The 24,038-nt window shown below is 40.0% G+C and overlaps 1 protein-coding gene across 4 annotated transcripts in view; it reads right to left on the bottom strand.

Moving 5' to 3' along the window:
• EPC2 (enhancer of polycomb homolog 2) overlaps nt 1–24,038 on the bottom strand; it is a 127,121-nt gene that overhangs the window by 39,140 nt on the left and 63,943 nt on the right. For all 4 annotated transcript variants that reach the window (XM_059704532.1, XM_059704531.1, XM_059704530.1 and 1 more), the window contains one exon: nt 339–484. In XM_059704532.1, coding sequence (XP_059560515.1) covers nt 339–484 — 146 coding nt within the window. The remainder of the gene's footprint in view (nt 1–338; nt 485–24,038) is intronic.

Here is a 24,038-nt window from a genome sequence, read left to right on the forward strand (position 1 = left end):
GATGTCTTAGAGACCCAACCAAGCAAATTTAGTTACTGAAGCACCAAAAAGGTAGCCCTATGAAAAGGATCAAGAAGATATTATAATATTGTAACTAGTATTATTTTATATCCCAACAATAAAAATGTCAGAACAGTACTCTTTACACTCCCACAAAAAGAAATTATGCTTAAGTATTCATATTCAGTTCAAGAAATATTATAAACAGAAATTCTAGGATGTGAGGAAAGGAAATTCAAAAGACAGTAAAACGCAATACAATATACTTTTAGATCTAAAGAAAATGAATTAGTAGCTTTATTTTACAAGACAAAAGACATTTTTACAATGTACAGTACCTGATTAGAACTGGCTTTTTCAAGTCTGTCAATCATAATTTCAAATTGCAAAGGCTTAATTTCCATCTTTCTGTTAAGTCTATTTAATAAGGTCTCATCTTCTGAATCCATATCATAATCTGGTTGCTCGTTGTCTAGATTAAAGGCTAGAAAAGAAAAGAAAAAGTGTTCAAATTCAGGAGAAATTGTTTACATATGACCAACAGAATACTCTTAAACTATAAAGCATTGACCAAAGACAAGCTCATGAGCAGACATCTATAAACTGGCCTCAAAGACAAAGGAAACAATGAAAATATAAAATTTTAATTCATATATGTTTTAAAGTTTACTCAAAGCAATAGCAAAAATGATACATATTTATCAACATGTTAATTTAGTAGCCCAATGAGAAGTTATGAAACAAAATTAAGAATACAGAAATAAACTCAAATACAAAATATAATGAAAATGGCATTTAAAATCATTAAGGACAAAACCGATTATTTAAAAGGGAGGAGCTGGCACAATAGACTAATGATCTTTAAAAAATTAAGTTTGGCCAGGCAGTGTGGCTCAATGGTTGAGTGTCTACTGAACCAGGAGGTCACACTTCAATTCCTGGTCAGGGCACATGCCTGGGTAGTGGGCTTGATCCACAGTGGGGGGCGTGCAGGAGGCAGCATCGATGATTCTCTCTCATAATTTCTCTTTCCCTCTCCCTTCCTCTCTAAAATCAATAAAAATATATTTTTAAAAAATTAAGTTTGATTCCTGCCAGTCATACCAACAAATGATATATTCATCAAATTTTATAGTAAAAAATAAAACACATAAAAATATTATAAGAAAATGCAAAGGAAAAAAATGTTGTAAAAACTCAGAAGGTAAAAGCTCAGAAATCATAAACCCGACTAAATAAGCACAAATACAGTAACAGTAGTATATTTTACTCATTAGACAGACTACAACCCAAGACTTGGTGATAAACTACTTTGGAACGAATGGGGGAAGGACGCCTTCTCAAACACTGTGACAAGGAAATTATAAATTGATATTTACATTTAGTTTCTATTGCAGGAATTTATCTGATAAACTTACACAGAGACAAAGACATAGAAATAAGAGTTTTAGATGTGACACTATGAGAAGTAAAAAATATAAAACAAGCAATGGACTAGAGAAATAAATGATGGTTTGTACATAAACTGAAGCCCTGACATTAAGTGATAATGACGTATGAAATGAAACCAATGTTTATGAGCATTAAGTAAAAAAAAGTGAAGGTACAGGCCTAGCTGGTGTAGCTCAGTTCATTGGGCATTGTCCTTAGACCAAAAGCTTGCTGGCTTGATTTCTAGTCAAGGCACATGCCCAGGTTTTGGACTCAATCCCGGTGCGGGGATCAATGTCTCCTCATATTGATGTTTCTCTTTCTCTAAAACTCAATAAAAATACTAGGGGGGAAGGGGGCTTAAGGTACAGAATATTGTATAATGTACTAAGCTATGTTTTTAAAAGAGGAAGGAGTGTATGAGTGTGTATAATCTTATAAAGGCACAGAATATTTTGTTATTTTTATTATTTTGCATCTCCACCCAAGGATATGCTTATTGATTTTAGCAAGAGGGGAAGGGAAAGAGAAACACTGATGTGAGAGAGAATATCGTATGCCCAATGAACTGAGCTACACCGGCTAGGACTGTACCTTCACTTTTTTTTACTTAATTCTCATAAAGATTGGTTTCATTTCATATGTCACTATCACTTAATGTCAGGGCTTCAGTTTATGTACAAACCATCATTTATTTCTCTAGTCCATTGCTTGTTTTATCCCAACCAGGGATAAAACCTGCAATATAGGTATGTGCCCTGGCCCAGGAATTGAACCCAAAACTTTTAGGTGTAAGGAACAAATACTCCAACCAACTGAGCCAAACCAGCCAGGGTTGCACAGAATATTTTTACAGGATACTGGTAGTAGTTCTCCTGTAGAAGTGGAATTGTTAGGTAGGAAGTTAGACATGAGCTGCTGGGGTGGGGCCTGCCCTGGGGTCCCAAACAGGAGTCAGACCACATTGCCTTCAGACTGCCTCTCTATTGGTGGCCCAGCAGCCAGCAGACCACCAATGGCCAGGATGGGAACCAGCCAGTTCTTGGCATAAGCTCAGAGGAAAACAACATGACCTCAAGGCGACCTTACTAGGGTTCTGGACTAATTATAATAAATCTGCATTGTGGTTTTGACATTAACCCACACTCTGCCCTGGGGTTTTCTGTATGCATTATGGGTAAGATGCACAGAAGAAATATAGTCATGTAAACGTTCCTAGCAGTCATCCATGAATGCAAATGAAAGTCTCCACCCAGAATATTTCTCTTTTAAACCATATAACCCAGGAGTTTGGGGCCATTGTCTCTCTTGACTGGCCTGCTCCTCTAAACCCCATTTGGCTTTACTTTCATTTTCATTTTCATTAACCTTAAAATCGTTTCTGCATTGACAAGAAGAACTGGTAACCCCAATTGGTAACAGAATTTTAAGTAGGAGTTCAAGGAAAGGGGAGATAATTTTAAATTTCTCTTTGTTCCTTTTATACTGTCCCCTTTATTTTAAATGTAAAGCGCTTTAAGATGTAAAAATAAAGGATTTTACGCATGTGTATGTATTAATTTTTAAAATATAAAGAAAAAACCCCCTAAAGTGCCACAAAGTGTGTGTTGAAATCACATATCAAGAGTCAGTGCCAGGCAATGAAAGAGAAACCAATCACCAATAGGTTATTTAAAGACTAGAGGCCTGGTGCACGGAATTCATGCACGGGTAGGGTCCCTAGGTCTGGCCAAAGATCAGGGCCGATCTGTGGGGTAACCAGCAGGGCGATTGGGGGGCCCCTGCTGGCACCCGCCTTGCTGGCCAGGCGCCGCCAACTCACCAGCCCTGCTCCCTGCTGCTGCCACCGGTTGGGGCCCGTGGGCAGCTCCTGCCCCCTGGTGGTCAGTGTGTCTCATAGTGACCGGTCACTCTGCTGTTTGGTCTATTTGCTTATTAGGCTTTTATTATATAGGATTATCTACGTATTAATGTATAAATGAATGCCCCATATTCATACTGTGTGGAAATTCCTGGCATTCTCAGATTCAGCATAGCATTCTTAAAGTTAGTTTATAACACAGTAACAGGAACAGATGTGTATATTTATGAAATTTTAGTAAAATCACCCACTCAACAATAGATAGTACTGATGGACATAAACTATTTAAAGGCAAAAATAACTGATTATATCTGAACTATGGTTGTTTAGTAAAACTGTACCACTTTATAAAAAACAATAAAAATATATGCTACTTAACACTTCTAACCTTATATAGCACTTAATATGGGCCTAGCAGTGTTCAAAGTGCTTTATATAGAATAAATTATCACAACGACCCTATATCGTTGGTAATATTTTATCTCTGAATGAGTCTTACATTCGAAAATCTATAAAAATGTTATTGTATTTAACTTGTATCACATAGTACAAAATAAAGTTAATGAGAGAAGTTATAACTATTCTTGAAATGATACAAATTATTTTGTAAATATGATTCATTTAAAATAGTCCTGAAAATAAAATTTTCTTCTTTATCTTGATATACTGCTTATTATATGATTAGCAATAATTCACAAGTATGCTTTAAAAAATCCACTCCAGGCGCTTTGCCCATGCTTTTCAGCCGGCAACTGCATCCTTGTGCCCAGAAGTAAATTGGCCTTGCTGAGCCATTTTTGAGTGTTTGTCTCATTCTTGTTGAGCATTTCTAACTATTTGGGGGCTCGTCTGGGATTTCGCCCCTTGAGAGAGTCATCTGGACTCCCTCTCTAGGGGCGGTGCACTCCACCATTTCATTATGGTGGCCTCTGGGAGAGGGAAACCTATGGCACTCCAAGCTGGCAACAGACTCCAGACCAAAAGTTAATCGGCAACACGGGAAGGGCCCGGGAAAGAGAACCGCGGCAACCAGGTAACTATGCACAGGCCAAGGTGCAAAACCTTCAGGGAGAAGTCAGCAGTGCCCTGATGGTCCGGACATCCCCGGAGGTTGGGTGTATGTCACTGGGAAAGGTCTGGGACATCAAGTGAGTGCGGAGTTCTGATCTGCACTCCCGTTCTCCCTCAAGAGAAATGGCCAGAGAGGGACAAAGCAGATTTCAGGGAGTGCGACACATCTCCCAATATGGGAGGTTGAGCATGAACTTTCCGAGGATGGGAAACAAAAATTCTAGGCCTAAGAAATACATTCCCCAAATAGTCCATGGGGAGAATGCTGAGGCTCTGGGGAAAGGCCGTCCCCAAACCAGGGACAGGAGACATTGGTCTGCTTCGGTGGTTTTTATTTTATGCAGGGCATTCTGTGATGTCTGTGGGTTTGTGTGTGCCTGTAAATATTGTATATAAGAAAAAAACAAATAAAAAATCCAATCTGCATCAAATTCAATGACAGATTATGTGGACCCCTAAACTATGTAGATCACTAAAAAGTACTATTCTATCTTTAAAGTGATGTTGTATTTGTAAATTCACATAGTGAGTCTGATCTGCTTTTAGTCCACAGACTAACAAATAATAAAACCAGGGGTCTGATATGACTAGAAGACATTTTGTTTATTTATAAAATATATTTTTTATTATTGATAGTATTACAGATACCTCCCATTTTGCCTCCTTCCCCCCTCCCCCCAGGTCTTCCCTACCCTATTGCCTGTGCCCATGGGCTATGCATATAAGCATGTAAGTTCTTTGATTTATCACGACTAGAAGACATTTTAGAGGAAGACAGGGTTTTAAAAATGTTGAGCAGAGTTAAGCCAGTATACTGAGTTTCTAAGTTAAACACAGGTTTTCGAAAGTTCAAGGTCATGGCTATCTATGCATTTTGTATGCCCATCTTTTACATACCTACCAACCTTTCTTTTTTTTTCAAATTTTAAAACATTTTAATGTATGTGACTTTATTCAATTTTTTTCAAGAGTCTTTTAAATACTTAAAGTCAATGTCTTATTTTTTTAATGTATTTTTTATTGTTGATAGTATTACAGATTATCTCCCATTTCTCCCCCTTTACGCACCTACTAATCGTATTCATCCCTTGTTCCTCCACCTATCACCTCTGGTTCTACGTTCTTAATGCTATTCTACAAAAGGCAGTACCCTAGCTTCCAAGGCAGGGGAAGGGGCAAGAAAAACTGGGAAACAGAAAAATTAATAGTGAGAATTGACAGGTCTTACAGTATGTTAAATCAGACCAGGGCAAAGACTTGCACTAGCACTGTAAGTTTTCTGATGCTACCTACATTTATCTTGTCATCCAAAAACTTAGAACTTGATTACAGATTCAGGTATTTTATTGCTTCCAAACACCTACACAGTTCCATCTGCACCTCTTTTTACCACAGATTACATTGATTATCCCCTCTAGCAGGCCAAACAAACAAACAAACACCAAATTCTTTAAAAATAGTGATTACTTTACTGGCTGGTAGGGCTCAGTTGGTTGGAGCATTGTCTGTACCCTAAAAGTTATGGGTTCAATGCCCAGTAGGAGCACTGCGGGACTCTCTCTCTCTCTTTCTCTATGTCTACCCACTTCTTCCTCTCTCTAAAATCAATTAAAAAAAAACAAAACATGTCCTCCAGGTGAGAATTAAAAACTGTTATTTCTTAAATGTAAATATACTAGAGGCTCGATGCACAGATTCGTGCACCGGTGGGGTCCCTCGGCCTGGCCTGTGGGGATCGGGCCCAAACTGGCTCTCCAACATCCCCTGAGGGGTCCCGGATTGCAGGAGGGCGGTTCTCGGGTGAAACACCCTGGAATCAGGCTCCCTCCTCTCTGGTTCCGGGTGCATCACCCGAGAACCGCAGATGCCAAGTCACTGCAGCTTGGCAGCACCTGCATTGAGTAGCTTCCCCCTGGTCATTGCACATCATAGCTACTGGTCGGATGGTCAAATGGTTGGATGGTCACTTAGGCTTTTATATATATATATATATATACATATATATATATATATATATATATATATATACTAGGGGCCTGGTGCACGAAATTCGTGCATTGGGTGTGTGTGGGGGGGAGTGTCCCTCAGCCCAGCCTGCCCCCTCTCACATACTGGGAGCCCTCAGGCGTTGACCCCCATCACCCTCCAATCGCAGGATCTGGCCCAGGAATCATGCCTGGGCAGGGGACCCCCATCTCCCTCTGATCGCTTGCTCCACCCCCCACCCAAGCCTGACGCCTCTGACTCAGGCTTCAGGCCTGGGCAAGGGGACCATCATATCCCCCCAATCCCCGGCTCAGCCCCCTGCCCAGGCCTGATGCCTCGGCCAGAGGAGTTGACCCTCATCACCCTCCGATCACCAATCACCGGATCGGCCCCTTGGCCAGGCCTGAGGCCTCTGGCAGAGGTGTCAGGCCTGGGCAGGGGACCCCCAGCTCCCCGCGGTTGCAGGCTCCGCCCCTGCCCAGGCCTAACACCTCTGGCTGAGGCATCCGGCTCGGGCAGCAGGGACCCGCAGCTGCAGCGGCCCCGCGATCGTGGGCTTCGCTTTAGGCCCAGGCAAGGGGCCCCTAGCTCCCGGGACTGCCAGCTTCGACCGTGCCCAGCTCCCATCGCTGGCTCCACCCCTACTTCCTGCTATCACTGGCCAGGGCGGCAAAGGCGCCTGATTCTCCGATCATGGCTGGGGGGCAGGGCAAAGGTGGCCCCAGGGCCGCCTTTGCCCTGCCCCCCAGCTCTTAGCTCCCCCCTGGGTTTCTGATCACTGTCAGTGGCGGGGGGCTTCTTCCTGCTTTCCCTTTCGCCTCCCTGCATTGTGCCTACATATGCAAATTAACTGCCAATCTTAGTTGGCAGTTAACTGCCAATCTTAGTTGGCAGTTAATTTGCATATAGCCCTGATTAGCCAATGAAAAGGGTATCGTCGTACACCAATTACCATTTTTCTCTTTTATTAGTGTAGATACTAGAGGCCCGGTGCACGAATCTGTGCACCGGGCCTCTAGTATGCATATAAGATCTTTGATTAATCTCTTCCTGCCCTCTCCCCTCCCCCCTTCCCTCTGAGATTCATCAGTCGGTTCCATGTTTCCATGCCTGTGGCTTCCACTCCTGTGTTGAGTGTCTGCCCCCTGGTGGTCAGTGTGTGTCATAGCTACAGGTCGGCCGGTCCCTTAGCTTTTATACATATAGATGTGGGGAAGCACGGGGCTTGGTTGGAATGTCTGTAAGAAGGATTCTCTGAAAGGCTGGGGGCCTCTGAGGGGACCTTGCCAAAGGCGGCAGTTCCTACCTTGATTTTTCCAAACAAGTCCGACCCCCCGGGGTGTTTTGCTAGAATCTCTAAGTTTAGTCTTTAAAGGCCTGACCTTGTAGAAGCATATACTTTCTCAAGGATACTTACCCTGCTGATTGTATCTAGAGATTAATTTTAGTTCAAGCTGTCAGAACAATAAAAGCCAAAAGAGGCAGGTGAACAGGGCTACTTGGCGGCAACAGCCAAATAGTGCCTTAGCCCTCTCTTTTACAGAAACATGTGTCAGAGTAATCATTCATCCATCATTCAGGATCTGCTGGTCATTCCCGGCATATATATAGATAAGTGATCTCTTAAACTACAAGCAGAACATATTCTGTAAATTATTTTTTACCTTATTTTTTGAAATCCAGAAAGATTTTTCCTATTAAAAAAGAAATCTTACAAATACTGAGTTAGTTTCACAAGCCAGTCAACCAAGCAAAAAAAGTAAGACATTCTCTATTCCCTCCCCCTATAAAGAGGGGAAGGAGGTACATGGGAGGTTGAACATTTCTTGATGTAGTTGATCAACAGAATCAAGATATGAACAAAGTTAAGGACAATAAGGGCATGTGTGTATGTGTAGAAGACTTCCTGTGGTACAGTTAATTGAACAGTAAACAATTAAAGAAAAATGAGAGAACTAGAGTGTGCATGATCACTATGAGAAAGAAAAAGGAAGTGGGAGGGAAAGTAGATCAGTAAGTTTCAAAGGATGGCTACCGCGGTCCAGGGAAACTTGGTTACAGGGGAGCAACTGCTTCTGTATAGGTAGGGAAGTGAGCATAGCCTGCTGTGTTCAGAGATATTACTTCTAGTTAAAAGGACCTTTCAAAGTCCTTTAGATTGCATTTTATTTGGATACTAGAGGCCCAATGCACGAAATTTGTGCAAGAGTAGGCCTTCCTTCTCCGGGCTGCCGGCACCGGCTACCCTCTGGCACCCGGGACCCGGGCTTCCCTTGTAGCCTCAGCTTTGTCCAGAAGGTCGTCCAGAGGGATGTCTCGCCTAATTAGCATATTATGCTTTTATTATTATAGATACAGGGAGGGGCAAAAGTAGGTTTATAGTTGTGAGTTGACCCTCTACTATGGGGCTGATTCTGCCCCTGTATTTGGAGATCTTCTCTGCCAGTGACCAGCCAGTGGTGAGGCAAGTTTATCTAATTCAGGGGTAAACATTAGATTGTCTGTTGAGGAATTTCAACCCCATTTTTATTAATAATGATAGAAGACTAAAGGCTTCATTTGAAAAGGTTAATCCAGAAAGCCAGTGGACTCTGGAGTACAAGGCATGCTGAAGGAAGGTACTGGCTCCATACCAAAGAAGATTAAGTGAAAGTCTACAGGTTAACCATGAACTCTCCCATCACTGCCATTCCACTATCTCATTCCCACCCCCAACTCAGTTATAAATACAAAAAGTCAGCTACCCAGGAATGAAACTGAATTCTTTTTTTGGGAAAACTGACCAATTCCCCATAAAACATTAGATAAATGACCTTACTCAAATATGGACAGTCAAGTAATCCACATATTTCAGAAAGGACAGCTGATGGATGTTTCTATCTCTCTATCCTTCTCCCTTCCTCATACACACACACACACACACACACACACACACACACACACACATATATATGTGTGTGTGTGTGTGTGTGTGTGTGTGTGTGTGTATACATGAATATGAAAAATATAAAGAGCAGAAACAGGATACTATATAAAATAAACACTCAGACATCAAAAAATTAAAATTTAAAACTATAACAGCAAAAAGTAAAGAACAGCAGATTTCTCAATAGCAACAGCACAATCAATTTTCAAAATTATGAAGGATAAAGGTTTTCAACCCAAAACCTTCTACCCAGCTAAACTATCAATAAAGTATGAGGCTAGAATAAAGATAATTTCAGACATGCATGGCCTCAAAAAATTTTACCTTCCACTCACCCTTTCTTAGAAAGCTATTAGAAGGTCTGCTCCATTAGAATGGAGTAAATCCAAAAGGAAGAAAGCATGGAATCTAGGAAATGGGGAAATGAACACATGAGAAAAGCAAAGAAATTCCCAAGATAATGGATGATAACCAAGCATTAAGCCTAAAAGCAACCAGTCCAGAATATAGCAGCATAATGAATGGTTTCAGAAAAAATAATTTCCACGGAAGAAATAAAACTGACAGATTATCTGACTGTTTGAACATATTACGAGAGTTATACACTTCTGTGGGAGAATTTGTGGTGACTTAATCAAAGGTACATACAAGAAGAAGCAGATATAAAGATACGAAAGTCGTCTCTTTTGAAATAAAACCTAAACAAGAAAGGACATGTAATCATTGTTAAACTGTTGATATCTGCAGAATGATAATGCTGTTTCAGATGTTAGTATTTGCAGAATGATAATATTGCAAACATTGGCTAATAATTTAATAATGTAACTATAGCCAAAATATGAGACATGGAAGGTATACCGAGAAGAGAAGTAAATTTTAAATAGCCAGAAGTCAAAAGATAATTTATTTTTTAAAAGTTTGAAAAGACTTATATAAGCCTATTATTTAGAAATATGAAGATAAATACCAAAAAATCCCACAAAAAAACAAGTAAAAGATTTGAAGTTAGTTGAATCTCAGAATGGGGAACAGACTGTCCTTTTTAGAAGAAAAAATTTTCAACTAAATCTAATGATATATGCATCACTTTGATTTTAAAAATATGTACTTTTTAAAATGAGAGAGAGAGAGAGAGAGAGAGAGAGAGAGAGAGAGAGAGAGAGAGAGAGAGAGAAGAATAATGTTAATGATGGGAGCAACAAGGTGGAAGGATTCCACTTACAATACTATCCAAGACCAAAGCTGTGAAGTAACAGAAACTAGGAGAAAAATAGTAAAAAATTTCCAATTCCAGTTTACAGGCATTAATAATCAATCCTTATACTAATGCCACCTTTTCTGCTTTAGTTATATGAGCGCTCACCAAACTTACAATCAAAAGTGACTGTTTAAAACACTTTACTCCTTGCAAAAAAATGTTTCCACGAGGGTCAATACAGTTTTATTTCAAGGTTTTAAGCAGAAGTTTGTTTTTCCTTTGATCTGTTTGTAGCCCTAAACATTTCCAGTTAGTGTTAAGTAGCTTAATAAAACCCTAATTCACTTGTTGCTTGAAAGTACTGTAAATTACAAGTACTCAGAACAATGCTTAAAACACTGATGCAATTCCTACTATCTTAAATGTATGCTTTATATACATTTTCTCTAACCCTCACGGAGCACTGAAGGCATGGTACCTGTATCTTCCTTTTGCATACAACAAAACTGAGATTTTAGAGGTGGTTTAATTACTTTGCATCAGCTCACACAGATAGAATTTGAATCCAAGTCTGTTGGATCCAGAAGTCCATGCTGTTTTCCTTTTACTCCAACTTGCCTGAAAGGAGTGCAATTATTTCTCCTTTTTGTTGTTGTTGTTTCTTTTGTGGTATAGAAATTTAAAGTTTTACTATAATGCAATCTTTCCTTTATGGTTTCTGCTCTTTACCTTAAAAAAACCTGTAACTTTAGGTCATAAAGTTATCCTCGCATTTTCCCCCCTAAACATGTTAACACTGTCTTTTAATATTTATATACTAGAGGCCCGGTGCACAAAAATTTGTGCACTCGGGGGGGAAGGAGAGGGCCCCTCAGCACGGCCTGTGCCCTCTTGCAGTCTGGGACCCCTTGGGAGATAACGACCTGCTGGCTAAGGCCTGCTCCTGGGTGGCAGAGGGCAGGCCTAATCCCTAGGTGCAGCCCCTGGTCGGGCTCAGAGCAGGGCCGATTGGGGAGTTGGGGCGCCGCCCCCTATCATGAACAGAGCAGGGCAGATTGGGAGGTTGCGATGCCACCCTCAGTCACGCTCAGGGTAGGGCCGATTGGGGGGTCGGGGCACCGACCCGTCACACTCAAGGCAGGGTCCATGGGGAGATTGTGGCGCCACCCCCTGTCACGCACAGAGCAGGGCCAATCCGGGGGTTGGGGCACTGCCCCCTGTCACGCACAGAGCAGGGCCAATCAGGGGGTTGGGGAGCTCCCCCGTCATGCACAGAGCAGGGTCGATCAGGGGGTTGGGGAGCTCCCCCCTGTCATGCACAGAGCAGGGCCCATCAGGGGGTTGGGGAGCTCCACCCTGTCACCCACAGAGCAGGGCCCATCAGGGTGTTGGGGAGCTTCCCCCGTCACTCACAGAGTAGGGCCGATAGGGGAGTTGGGGCATTGCCCCCTGTCACGCACAGAACAGGGCCCATCAGGGGGGTTGGGGCTCCGTACCCTGTCATGCACAGAGCAGGGCCCATCAAGGGGTTGAGGAGCTCCCCCGTCACTCACAGAGTAGGGCTGATAGGGGAGTTGGGGCACCGCCCCCGTCACACACAGAGCAGGGCCGATCAGGGGGTTGGGGCGCCGCCACTCTCACACTCAGGGCAGGGCCGATGGGGAGGTTATGGCTCTACCCCGTCACACACAGAGCAGGGCCTGTGGGGTGGGGGTGGGGGGTTGGGGCACCACACCCTGTCACACACAGAGCTGCAGGGCGATCAGGGGGTTGGGGAGATCTCCCCTATCAGGCACAGAGCAGGGCCGATCTGGGGGTTGGGGCGCCTTCCCCTGTCAGGAACAGAGCAGGGCTGATAGGGAGGTGTGGCCCCGCCCCCTGTCACACACAGAGCCACAGGGCGATCAGGGGGTTTGGGCACTGCCCCCTGTCACGCTGATCCCGGTGCCAGGAGGCCTCGCGGCTCCGCTGATCCCGGTGCTGGGAGGCATATTACCCTTTTACTATATAGAATAGAGGCCTGGTGCATGGGTGGGGGCTGGCTGGTTTGCCCTGAAGGGTGTCCTGGATCAGGGTGGGGGTCCCCACTGGGGTGCCTGGCCAGCCTGGATGAGGGGATGATGGCTGTTTGCAGCTGGTCACACACCCTTCAGGGTGGGGGACCCCACTGGGGTGCCTGGCCAGTCTGGGTGAGGGGCTGAGGGCTGTTTTCAGGCTGGGACTGAAGCTCCCAACTGCTCCTTTTTTTCTTTTTTTTTCTTTTTTATTCTGGGCCAGCTTTAGCCTGGCTCCAGCTCTGAGGCTTCTGCTTCTGAAAGCAGGTATCTGGTTTGTTTCGGTTCTACAATCAAAACTCCGTATCAACTCCAGCTCTGACATCCCAGCTCCCTGAAAGCTGGTTTCTGGGTGTTTTTTTTTAGCTTCTATTTGTTACTATGTTTCTTAAACTGCAGGCTGAGAGGCCTGCAAGGCAGGCGGGGAACGTTGGTTTCCTCCGTCACTGAAGCAAGCAAGCCTCATGTTCAGTTTAAGCTTCCTGGCTGCCGGCCGCCATCTTGGCTGACAGTTAATTTGCATATCGCCCCTGATTAGCCAATGGGAAGGGTAGCGGTCGTATGCCAATTACCATGTTTCTCTTTTATTAGATAAGGATTAGTTTTATGTTTTTCCATATGGATAACCACACTGTCCCAGAACTATTTATCAAATATATCAATCATTTCCCCACCGATTTGTAGTGCCTCTTTGGTCATATATAAAATTTACACATATGTGTGTGTATGAGTGTGTTTCTAGCCTCTATTTTCCTTTCATTGGCATACTTATCAATCTTCAAATAAAACAATAACCCAAACCATAAAATTTTAAGAAATGGTTAACTATAAGAGGAGGGAAGAAACAGAATGGGGGGGTGGGGGGGAGACACATAAACATACAAGGAACAGCAACTAGACTTCTTTTACCATGCCTTGTTTTATAGGTAGTTTTAGAACCATATAAATATTTTACATAATTATGAAACAGTAAAATCTTGGACAAAATTCCTAAGAATAAAAATTAAATAGAACAAATAAACCCAATTGTCATTTGAGTTCTATTGCAAGCACCTTCAAAATACAATAAAGTAATATTTCTGGTGGGAAATATTCTAAGGATTAAAAGCAAAAACCAACCAAACAACCAAAAATCCTTCAAATTGCTTCCAGTAATTATATTGTTGGTGTAAGTGTTGGCATTATAATTCTGAGACTACTGTGGTATAAAGTGAGATAAAACAGGGAATTAGGTAGATGTCCTTGAGAACTAACAGATGTGGAAGAAAGTTCTAAATGAATAAGATTAAAACACTGTTATCATGTGTTAGAGTAAGAAATATTATATAAACTCATGATATATTTTATCTTAAAAAATTTTAAGTGCCTATTTCCTAGTGAGGTCCACTAAAAAGTCTTAGAGACAATGGCCAACCCAGTGCCCTGAATGTAGTCTCCAAATATGATTTGTCACTGATAGGAAAAAAAGCTCTATGGATAAATAGATACTTTCAGATCTGAGCCAGGAAATACAGGGTTTGGCAAATGTGGGTTTACAGTTGTGAGTACATGAAACAGTTTATTCTTGTATTATTAATTATTGTTTTCTTTTTATTACAACTATAAACCTATTTTTACACACCCCTGTACTAGGTGAACCAATAACTGTTAAGTTTTCTTGCTTTTTGGTCTGGTAATGTCAAAAAGACTCAGAAGTTAACCTGAATAACATTTTTTCCTATTGACCAAAGACAGTCGTATATATGAGTATCAATGAGGATAATAATGCAGTAATTGAAACATAATAAAAATGTGTAAGTCCAGGATTCATAAGGATTCTAAAACAAAACAAACATCTTCAAAATCACCTTTAGAGAGTACTAAGAAACCATCCTTCACCAGGAGGCATATAATTTTTGGTTGCCTCTCCTTTTGTGATATTGGCAACCATTAATGATCCCTGACCTGATCCATTAATTCATTAGGGGTTGAAAAATAGTGACACTTTATCATTCCTTTCTGTTTTAATTCAGCTGGAATAATGCTATTAAGAGAAACATCCACCTCTTCAAAATGTAGAAATCCTGAGATATAGTTCATAGAAAAGGCAAGATAAAAGTTCAATTCCCAATTAAAAGAATCTTTAGAAACTGATTAACCAATTGTAAATTATGGAAGTTTTCTGGATCCCAATTCAAAATGATCAGCTGTTATTTTTTAAATAAGATAAAAGAGAAAGGGTGATCACTTAAGACAATCAAAAAATGTGCACACTAACTATTTTGTGATATTTTTTAAATGCTGTTTTCTTTAAAGTGGTGGCGTGAGAATGGTACTGTGATTATGTTTAAAACTTCCCAGATGAAATGATGTTGGAATGGTTATAAAATCAAGGAGTGGGGGTAAAGATGTAGAGGAACAATATTGCCAATGTTGAGTGATGAGTACATGAAAATTTATTATACAATTATTTCTACTTTTGAACATGTTGGAAAATTTTCCATAATAAATGTTTTTAAAAATATATAAACAACCTTTTTAAAAAAATCAGTAAGAAAATAACAGAGAAAAATGAACCCAGAAATAAGAAGAGGTCATTGACATAAAAACGTATAATCCTTGTAATTGAGGAAAAGCAAATTTAAATCAGCAAATACCATTACATATCCATCAGATTGGGAAAAATTATAAAGTTTGACAATAACAAGTCAAAAATATGAAAAAATAAGAACTCCCATACACTACTGGTAAAAATATACATAGATAGAATGAGTTTGGAAAGCAATTCTGCAGTATGTAGTCAAGTTAAGCATGTACATTCTGTAAGACCCAGCAATTCCACTTTTAAGTCTATATTCCATAGAATTCTATATTTCATAAATGTGGACAAAGTCATTCATTGCTGCATTATTTGCAAGAGCTAAAAATTAGATAAACACTAACTGTCCATCAACAGAATAAATTGATATATTTACACAAAATTATTTCTATGAAATAAAAAATTGTGTTGACACAAAAACATGCACATGAATGTTCATAGCAACTTTACTCATAATAGCCAAAAATTGGAACCAAACCAAATGTCCTTCAATGAGTGAAGGATTAAACGAACTGGTACATTCATTTTGTGGAATTGTATTAAGCAATACATAGTATCAAACTAATGATATATGCAACAACTTGGATAAATTTCAAGGGAATTATGCTGAGTAAAGAAAACCCAATATCAAAAGGTCTTAATCCTTTTTTAAAATCCTATTTATATAACACGAGGGGCCCAGTGCACGGATTTGTGCACCTTGAAAGGAACTGTGAGCCCCGAGGCTGTGGTGGGCACAGGGGCAGGTCTCGGCCCATCCTCGGTGCCCCTGCCTGGCTCCTCCGGCTGAGGCCCCTGATCCCCTCTGTGACAGCCCAGCTCCCACCTCCTGATGGTGCGGAGCAATTGGGGCCAGTGCCAGGAGCGGGTGCTAGTGGGCCAGCGCTGTCAGTGGGTGCAATTGGCAGCTGCTGCCCCAATTTTCCCTCAGGAGCAGGCGGAGGTGGAGAAGCCCTGAGGGGTGATTGGGGCCAGCAGCCGCCGCTGGTAGCGGGTGCGAGCGCCGGGTGGGACCGCAGCGCACAGGAGCAAAGAATTTTTAGTAACCACCAGAGGCTTGCCCTGATGACAGCAACTGGCGTGCCCCGCCTTGGTCTGGCACCCCCGCTCATCTGCTCCACTATCCCGCTGCTGCCAACGCCCGCCGTGGTCAGTGCACGTCATAGTGACCGGTTGTTCTGCCGTTCGGTCTATTTGCATAATAGGGATTTTATATATATGTACTAGTAGCCCGGTGCACGAAATTCATGCACATTAAAAGGGAAATAATTAGTGGAAATATTTTAATATTGCTATTTGCCCTTTCTCTATAATAGAAGTGTGAGAGATGAAAGGAAATTAGTAAAATATATATGAAATATATAAATTTATTAATAAATAAACAGTAATAAAAGGATATAACAGAGGCATGATATAACAAAACATGATATGAAAACAACAAAAACATGATATAAAAACAACAGTTATGCAAACAATGACTGATAAAGTGATTAAACTTATTCTAATATCTCCCTGTACAACACATTAAGAGTGAAAACACCTTCAGAGTGCTTGACTAATTTCCCTTGCGATGAAGTATTTAGAACTTTAACATCACAAGTTCTTCGAACTCGAGAGAAAGCAACAAATAACTGACCATGTGCGAAAGCAGGTCCAGGTAGGAATATTCCTACTCTGTCTAGAGTTTGTCTTTGTGATTTATTAATAGTCATCGCAAATGCTGGCATCACCAGAAACTGTCGTTGAATAATTCAAATGGGAGGCCAGTGTCAGATGGGGACAAATCAATTCTTGGAATCAAAACAACCTCTCCCTCTGCAGATCTTGTTAATACTTCAGCTTTGAAAATGTTAGGTTGTAATTTTTTGGTAATAAATCTGGTACCATTACAAAGACCCCATTTACTATTAATATTTCTCAATAGCATGATGATTGCACCCACTTTCAATTTTAATTTATGACACGGCATTCCCGAAGGAGTAATACTATTAAGAAATTTGATGGCAAAATTTTCCTTTTCAGCATCTTCTGTTGAATCAATGAAATCATTACTCAAATATGTGTGAAAATCTCCATTGAGTATATCCAAAATTTCTTAATTTACTTTTTGAACGTGCTACTCATTTTTTGGACAAAGAATTGCACGTTTAGATATATTTTTAATATTATCTACAGATATAGTATTTCCAAAGGTAGCTTCAATAATAGATTCATTAGAAATCATTTCACAGGGGATTTCAATAATATCCGTTCCTAAATGACAACTGCTATCAGGTTTGCCATCTCTAAGTTTTACTAACCATCCACTATAAGCAGAATCCTGTGATCTCATATTTGTTGTAAGAGACAACTTTCTGAAACATCCCCAAACATTACAGTACTTTAAACTCGTTTGTACTATGGCCGATCACATAGCATGCGGTACAATACTGAGACATTGTCGAAAATCCCCTCCAAGAAGGAGAACTTTCCACCAAATACAACATTCAGACTCATAATTTCTCTTAGTAATCTGTCTATGGCATTTATAGCATGACTGGATGCCATGGTGCATTCATCAATAATGAGAAGTTGGGCCTTTTTAATAGTTTTAGCAACTTCACTGTTTATATCGAGTCTAGAAGTTGAAGTTTCATTTAGTGGAATGGGTAATTTATATTGGGAATGAAAGGTGCTTCCACCGAGAAGTAAATTTGCAGCAATTCCTGTAGATGCTGTGGGTAAAATAGTACCACCACAACCTCTAATACAATGTATTAAAACTTTATTGTGGGGAGCTGCTACAGTGTTTTGGACAGGTTCAAGCCTTGGACTGATGAGAGGGCACAGTCCTCTCATTGCCATGTGCAAGTCCCAGCACAATTATAGCCAACAGCTATAGTTGTAAGCTTGAACCTATGGTCTGAACATGTGGCCCCACGTGCCTGAGTGATGTAGGCTTGATAGAGTTCAGGTGCATGTAACTGAGTAGGATTGAAACCCATGAGAAGGTTATAAACATCTTGACCACGCCCTTACTTTGCCTCATGGCATCTGCTATCAAATAAAGACACGGCTGTGGGCATGGTCGCTGTCTCTCAGAGAAGCAGCGTCCCACCGAGACCCAGCTTTCATCCTCTTGTCTGTCTTTTCTAAGCCTTTCAGCTGCCCCCACTCAAGTTCACCCTTGGCCATGCTGGCATGGCACACTTTATAAAGATATGCCTCCATGCTCTGAGGGCCGTTTCCTGCCTCAAACCTCGCCCTAGCCGGAAATAGCTCCGGGAAACAGCTTGTGGAGGGCATAGCCATTGCCAAGACAACCCCTGCAGGACTGACTTTCTTCCGGTTGGTCAAGCCTCGGGTCATGATGTTACATCCAGGGTTTTTATATAAATAGATAGATTCTTAAAATTATAGGGGTGGAGAACAGATTTGTGGCTATAAAAAAAGATGAATAAATGCACCTATCTCATAAGATTCTTGTCAGGGTTAAATTAAATAACTTGTGCATCATAGGGCCCAGTATAGAGGAAAAGTGCTCAATAAAGGTAGGCTGCTATAACTCAACACTACTCCATTAGTAGTAGATCAAGACTATTCTGTAATGTAGCATAAATGAAAGTAAAGCACAATACAATTTTAAAGGTATTTTTAGTATTAATGCTCTTAATGATCAGAGTATACAGAAATCAAGTTTTTAGTTTAAATACTTTAAAGTAGTCCCAATAATGACTAACTGAAAACTGTAAGGTATATTGCAAAAAAGTACTTCTTTTTGTTTCTCCAAGGCTAAAACCTACCAAGAGCTACAACATCTATTTTTCTGGCTTATTTCTTAATACTGATTTGTAGCCAATGTGAATTTTTTAATGGTTATTTTTATGAGGATGATATTAATTTTTTAAGGAGAAAGGAATGGAGAAGAAGAGATAAAAACAATGATTGACTGGCTGCCTCCTGCATGCCCCCACTGGAGACCAAGGCTGAAACCAAATCCGGGGCATGTGCCCTGACCTGGAATTGAACGGGTGACCTCCTGGTGCATAGGAGGTCAATCTACTAAGCACTGAGCAACACCAGCAGGACTAGAAAATGTGCTTTTAATTGATAAGACTTGAACTTGCAAATGGTTTGATAGAATCTGGACTAACTTTAAAAATTAACTCACTACATGTACAGTTTACAGAGTGAATCACAAAATGCCTGGCCTAACACTAATTCAATTTATCAAGGGCTTACTTAATGTATCGGGAAGAGAGCTCAGTACAGTAGATGAAACCATGAAGCCCTGTCCTGGAGGCTTTGTAGTCCCTCATTTTAAATATAACAGTACTGGCTTTTACTTGGAAACACTCTTGGATTGGAAAAGAACTTTGTAATTTTTCTCGGAAACTCATATACCACGTGGTCATTGGGCTTAGAACATTGTTCATCTTCCAACAAAGTACTGCCCTGCATCAAGCATGTCAAACTCAAAGGCTAACATGGGCCAAATAAACAAGGTTTAAACAAAAGCTTCAATTTTCATAGAAACGTAGGTTTATTTCAATAGAGACATGCTGAATACAAAGGGCTGCAATAAATAAGTAATCATTAACATAAAATAATAGAACATTTTAATAAAAATTAATACTTTCTTGAACTTTAACTTACCAGACATTGAATAACTGCACAAATTAAGAGTAACACAAATAAACCTATTTTTCTTGTTTTCCGAAAGCAAAATATTTCCTGTTGCGCACACCAAACAAGTCAGTACAAGACTAATGACGTGGCAATCAGCTGCTCAAATATTCGCTGCTAGTATTAGTGGAATGGTGCACCTGCGCGTTAAGGTGCGTAAAGGAAATGAATGCACCACGATTATAGTAATCAGTCATTAGCGAACATTGTAGTTCGTTATTAATAATTATGTATAACAGAGTATTATAAAAATTAAGTTACAAAATGTTTATTAAAATGTTTCTTACATACCGTTATATTGGCTGGGCTACAAAAATATTCGTTGTGGGCCACATGTGGCCCTCGGGCTGCGAGTTTGACATGCTTGCCCTACATTCTTTGAATTATGTAGCCATATCCAGTTTAGGGTTTTTTCTTTCCTCTGATCTAGAGGAGCAATTTGGCTACATGTCACCCTTCTTTTGGTTATCTGTGATAAAGAGCTTAATTGGATACATCTGAATTTTAGTATTTTGAAATGGACTTGTACCACATTTAGACAGTGTGTGCTATTGATGAGAAAGAATCAATTTCCCTTCCAAAGGGACAAATATTTTAAAACAAATTTGGAAATAATAATGCCTCATGATGTTTTTGTCCTACCAGGTACCACACAGTATGGCTCCTACAAAGAGAGAGGAAAAGGAAAGGCCATCTGCCACCAGAAAAGGAGTGACCAGAGAGTACACTACCAACATTCACTATCATCTTTGGAATGTGCACCTCACATACCAAGAAATCTAAAAAATTCACAATGAAGGAGATGGAAACACCAAATGCGTATACTGCTACCAGGCTCCAGAAAGCTGTCTGACTGAAGAAACAAGAATGCACTCTAGACTATTTAAGTACAACTGTTCAGAAAACATCATTAATATGATGATTTGTCAAAGAAGCTCTATATACTCATCATCCATGTACATATCCGCAATTTGAAAACAGAGGCACAGGACAGCAGTTTACAGCAGTGGGGCTTAGCATTTCTTCCTTCTACTCAGGATACAGTAATGGGCATCTTTCTAAACAATGGGTAAGACGAGGGTCATCTGTGTAGACTACAACGTATCTAGTAATAAATGGTCTGCACTAAGACCCTAATGAGAAACAGCATTGTGCTCATCCATAGCACACAATACCTAGCAATGGTACAAGGTGCCACTACAATGCCCCTGAATCACATGTGGCAAAGCTGACTGCTGAGGAAATTTTAAACAAAAACAATAAAAAAATTTCAAGAGAAATATGATTAAGAATAAAAATTTCTGAAGGCGCTCCTCCTCCAGAGCAGGGAAAGCTTCTTAAGAGCACTGCTTTAAGGTCTGGCTAGTGTGGCCCAAGTGGCAAAGCTGATAACTTTGTCTTGAAAAATAAGCTGGAATTCCATCTAAGGAAGACCAACACCCAGAGAGGCCAAGCTCCTCCCTCCCATCTTAGTTCAGATAATAAAGTAGTCTATTAAAACAAAAAAAATAACACAAGAGACAGTTCATATAAAAAAAACTAGTTGTTTAAAATTATAATCAAGTTTTAAAACAAGAAAAAAAGGCTTTCAAATTCATCTTGTATACTTCCAATGAAGAGGCAGACAGATGCATTGCTTATTTTTTTTTTTTTACTTTTGTTAATATCTATCAGATACTTCTCACTCGCTAACAATTACCTTTACTTTTGAATTAAAAAAAATTAACATAAAAATTCATATTCATCTACATATGTATTTTCTCTGATTTAAAATAGCAACAAACTGTAAGCAAAACAGATTTAAAACTGTTTCACAAGTGGATAAAGTGATATAAGATATGAGAATGGCAAGTCCTGATTTTAAATGTCTTTTACTATGAAAACTACTCCATTTTTATTAGGAACATTTTTTTTACCTAAAGTTGTCTGTCTTCTAAATAGGAATTAAAGAAAATAAAGAGGCCACAGACACAAAATGCAGTGAGAATGGAGACAACATTTCCTATACTTTCAGAGTTTTTTAATTACAAGCTGATTTTTCTCTTACGTTCAACCTGTATTATTGAGGGTCTATAACAGTGGCTCTTAACCTGTGGGTCGCGACCCCTTTGGGGGTCGAATGACCCTTTCACAGGGGTCACCTAAGACCATTGGAAAACACATATATAATTACATATTGTTTTTGTGATTAATCACAATGCTTTAATTATGTTCAATTTGTAACAATGAAAATACATCCTGCATATCAGATATTTACATTATGATTCATAACAGTAGCAAAATTACAGTTACGAAGTAGCAACGAAAATAACTTTATGGTTGGTGGTCACCACAACATGAGGAACTTTATTAAAGGGTCATGGCATTAGCAAGGTTGAGGACCACTGGTCTATAATATATTAGGCACTGACATCAGAAAGGATGCATGGGGATGCCCAGTTCAAGTGCTCCTGAGTCTTAAAAAAATTGTAATTTATGTGCAACTTGTCATGAGGAAAAGAGAATAAACAAAATTACGCTGGGAGATCCAGATTCCAATTAGCTTTACTCAAATTACATAGTAGCTATCTCTTCTCCAGTAAACAGAGGTAAAAATCTTAAAAATTCATAGTTCCTAAGGGTAGTCAGTCACAAACCAGAACCCAGATGTTCAATTAATCACATTATTCCCTTTCCTCATGTTGGTGGAAAAACACCAGGTGTGGGGGAAAATTATATAACTAAATATGGTTACTGAAGCAATACTTAAAAAGTAAAAATCTCAATGTCATAAAATAAAACTTGGATAGTTTTCATCTTTTTAAGTATTTTATTACTGGAATCCATTTTGAATTTTTCCCCTCTTTTAACTCCCCCTACCCTACTCCTTCCTGTGAACTTTGCTCTTTCTGGTATACAACTACTAGGGTCATTGTTTTTTAAAAACACATGCACAAAAACAGCTCTGGCCCACGTTGTTCAATGGATAGAGCGGGGGTGGGGGTGGGGGGAGGGGGGGCAGTGGCAGGATCTTGTTTGATTCCCAGTCAAGGGCACTCACCTGGATTGCAGGTTCGACCCCCAGGCCTGGGCGGATCATGTGCCAGAGGCAACCAATCAATGTATCTCTCTCACTCACATCAATGTTTCTCTATTTCCCTCTCTCCCTTCCCATTATTCCCTTCCACTCTCTCTAAAAATCAAGGGAAAAAATATATTCAAGTGAGGATTAACAGCAACAAAAAAGCAAGCTAAAGTCAAGATCAAACATATCAGTTAATTTAGACGTATACAAAGTTACACACTGCAGAACTAGAAAAACCTTATCTTACAGATCAGAAAGCTATGACTGATTAATGACCTTAGTGAGTTGAGCACAGGTTTGAGGGCTTTGACTCAGAGCTCAATACTTTTCCCATTATGCCACACAGATGTTAAATTAAACGCTTCTAATCATAACAACAGCAATAAAAAATGCTTTCAATATTAAAAGGAACAAAAATATAGATAAATCAAAATATTGTTTTTGACTTTGGATTTAAAGGTTCAAGCTTATAAATTGCATTAATAATCCAAGGTAATACAAAATAATGTACAGATAAAATAATTATCAGTTGACTAAAATACTTATAAAACAAGCTATTGTGAACCTAGTGCATCAGATACTCAAGGATTTGTTAAAAACAAACGTTAAAAATTAAAATGAACAAAGACAATATTTTCTTAAAGTTATTTCAAGTCAAAATTTCCAACATTTACCTAAGAATTAGCAATGATAATTTTTTGATGCAAAAAGCAAAATCAATCTTTATACAAAGCCCCTACACTACTTTCATGCATCTTTATGTTTCCTAAGTGTTTAACTTCTGGAAAGTATTTGCCAATATCCAATACCTCTTAATGAAGGCAACAAATTAGGACAGAGGTACAAGTGTACCTTGTTTGTAAAGGTGTGTGTGTGTTTTTTTAAAATGTTTTTATTGATTTCAGAGAAACATAGAAACATCAATGATGAGAGAGAATCATTGATCAGCTGCCTCCTGCACTCCTCCTACTAGTGATCAAGCCCGCAACCCAGGCATGTGCCCCAACCAAGAACTGAACTGTGACCTCCTGATTCATAGGTGGATGCTAACCACTGAGCCCCATAGGCGGGGAAGTAAAGGCTCTTCTTTGAATGTATTAACGAGAGCATTCTAAGAGTTCACTGGGCAGGGTAGGTCTGTATTCATATGGCATGGGTTTAAAATAGCCAAGGAAGGGTGTGAGAGAACACTGTTTTGAAAGAC

This window comes from Myotis daubentonii, chromosome 7 (assembly GCF_963259705.1).
Source record: "Myotis daubentonii chromosome 7, mMyoDau2.1, whole genome shotgun sequence".
In the NCBI taxonomy this organism is placed as follows: Eukaryota; Metazoa; Chordata; class Mammalia; order Chiroptera; family Vespertilionidae; genus Myotis; species Myotis daubentonii.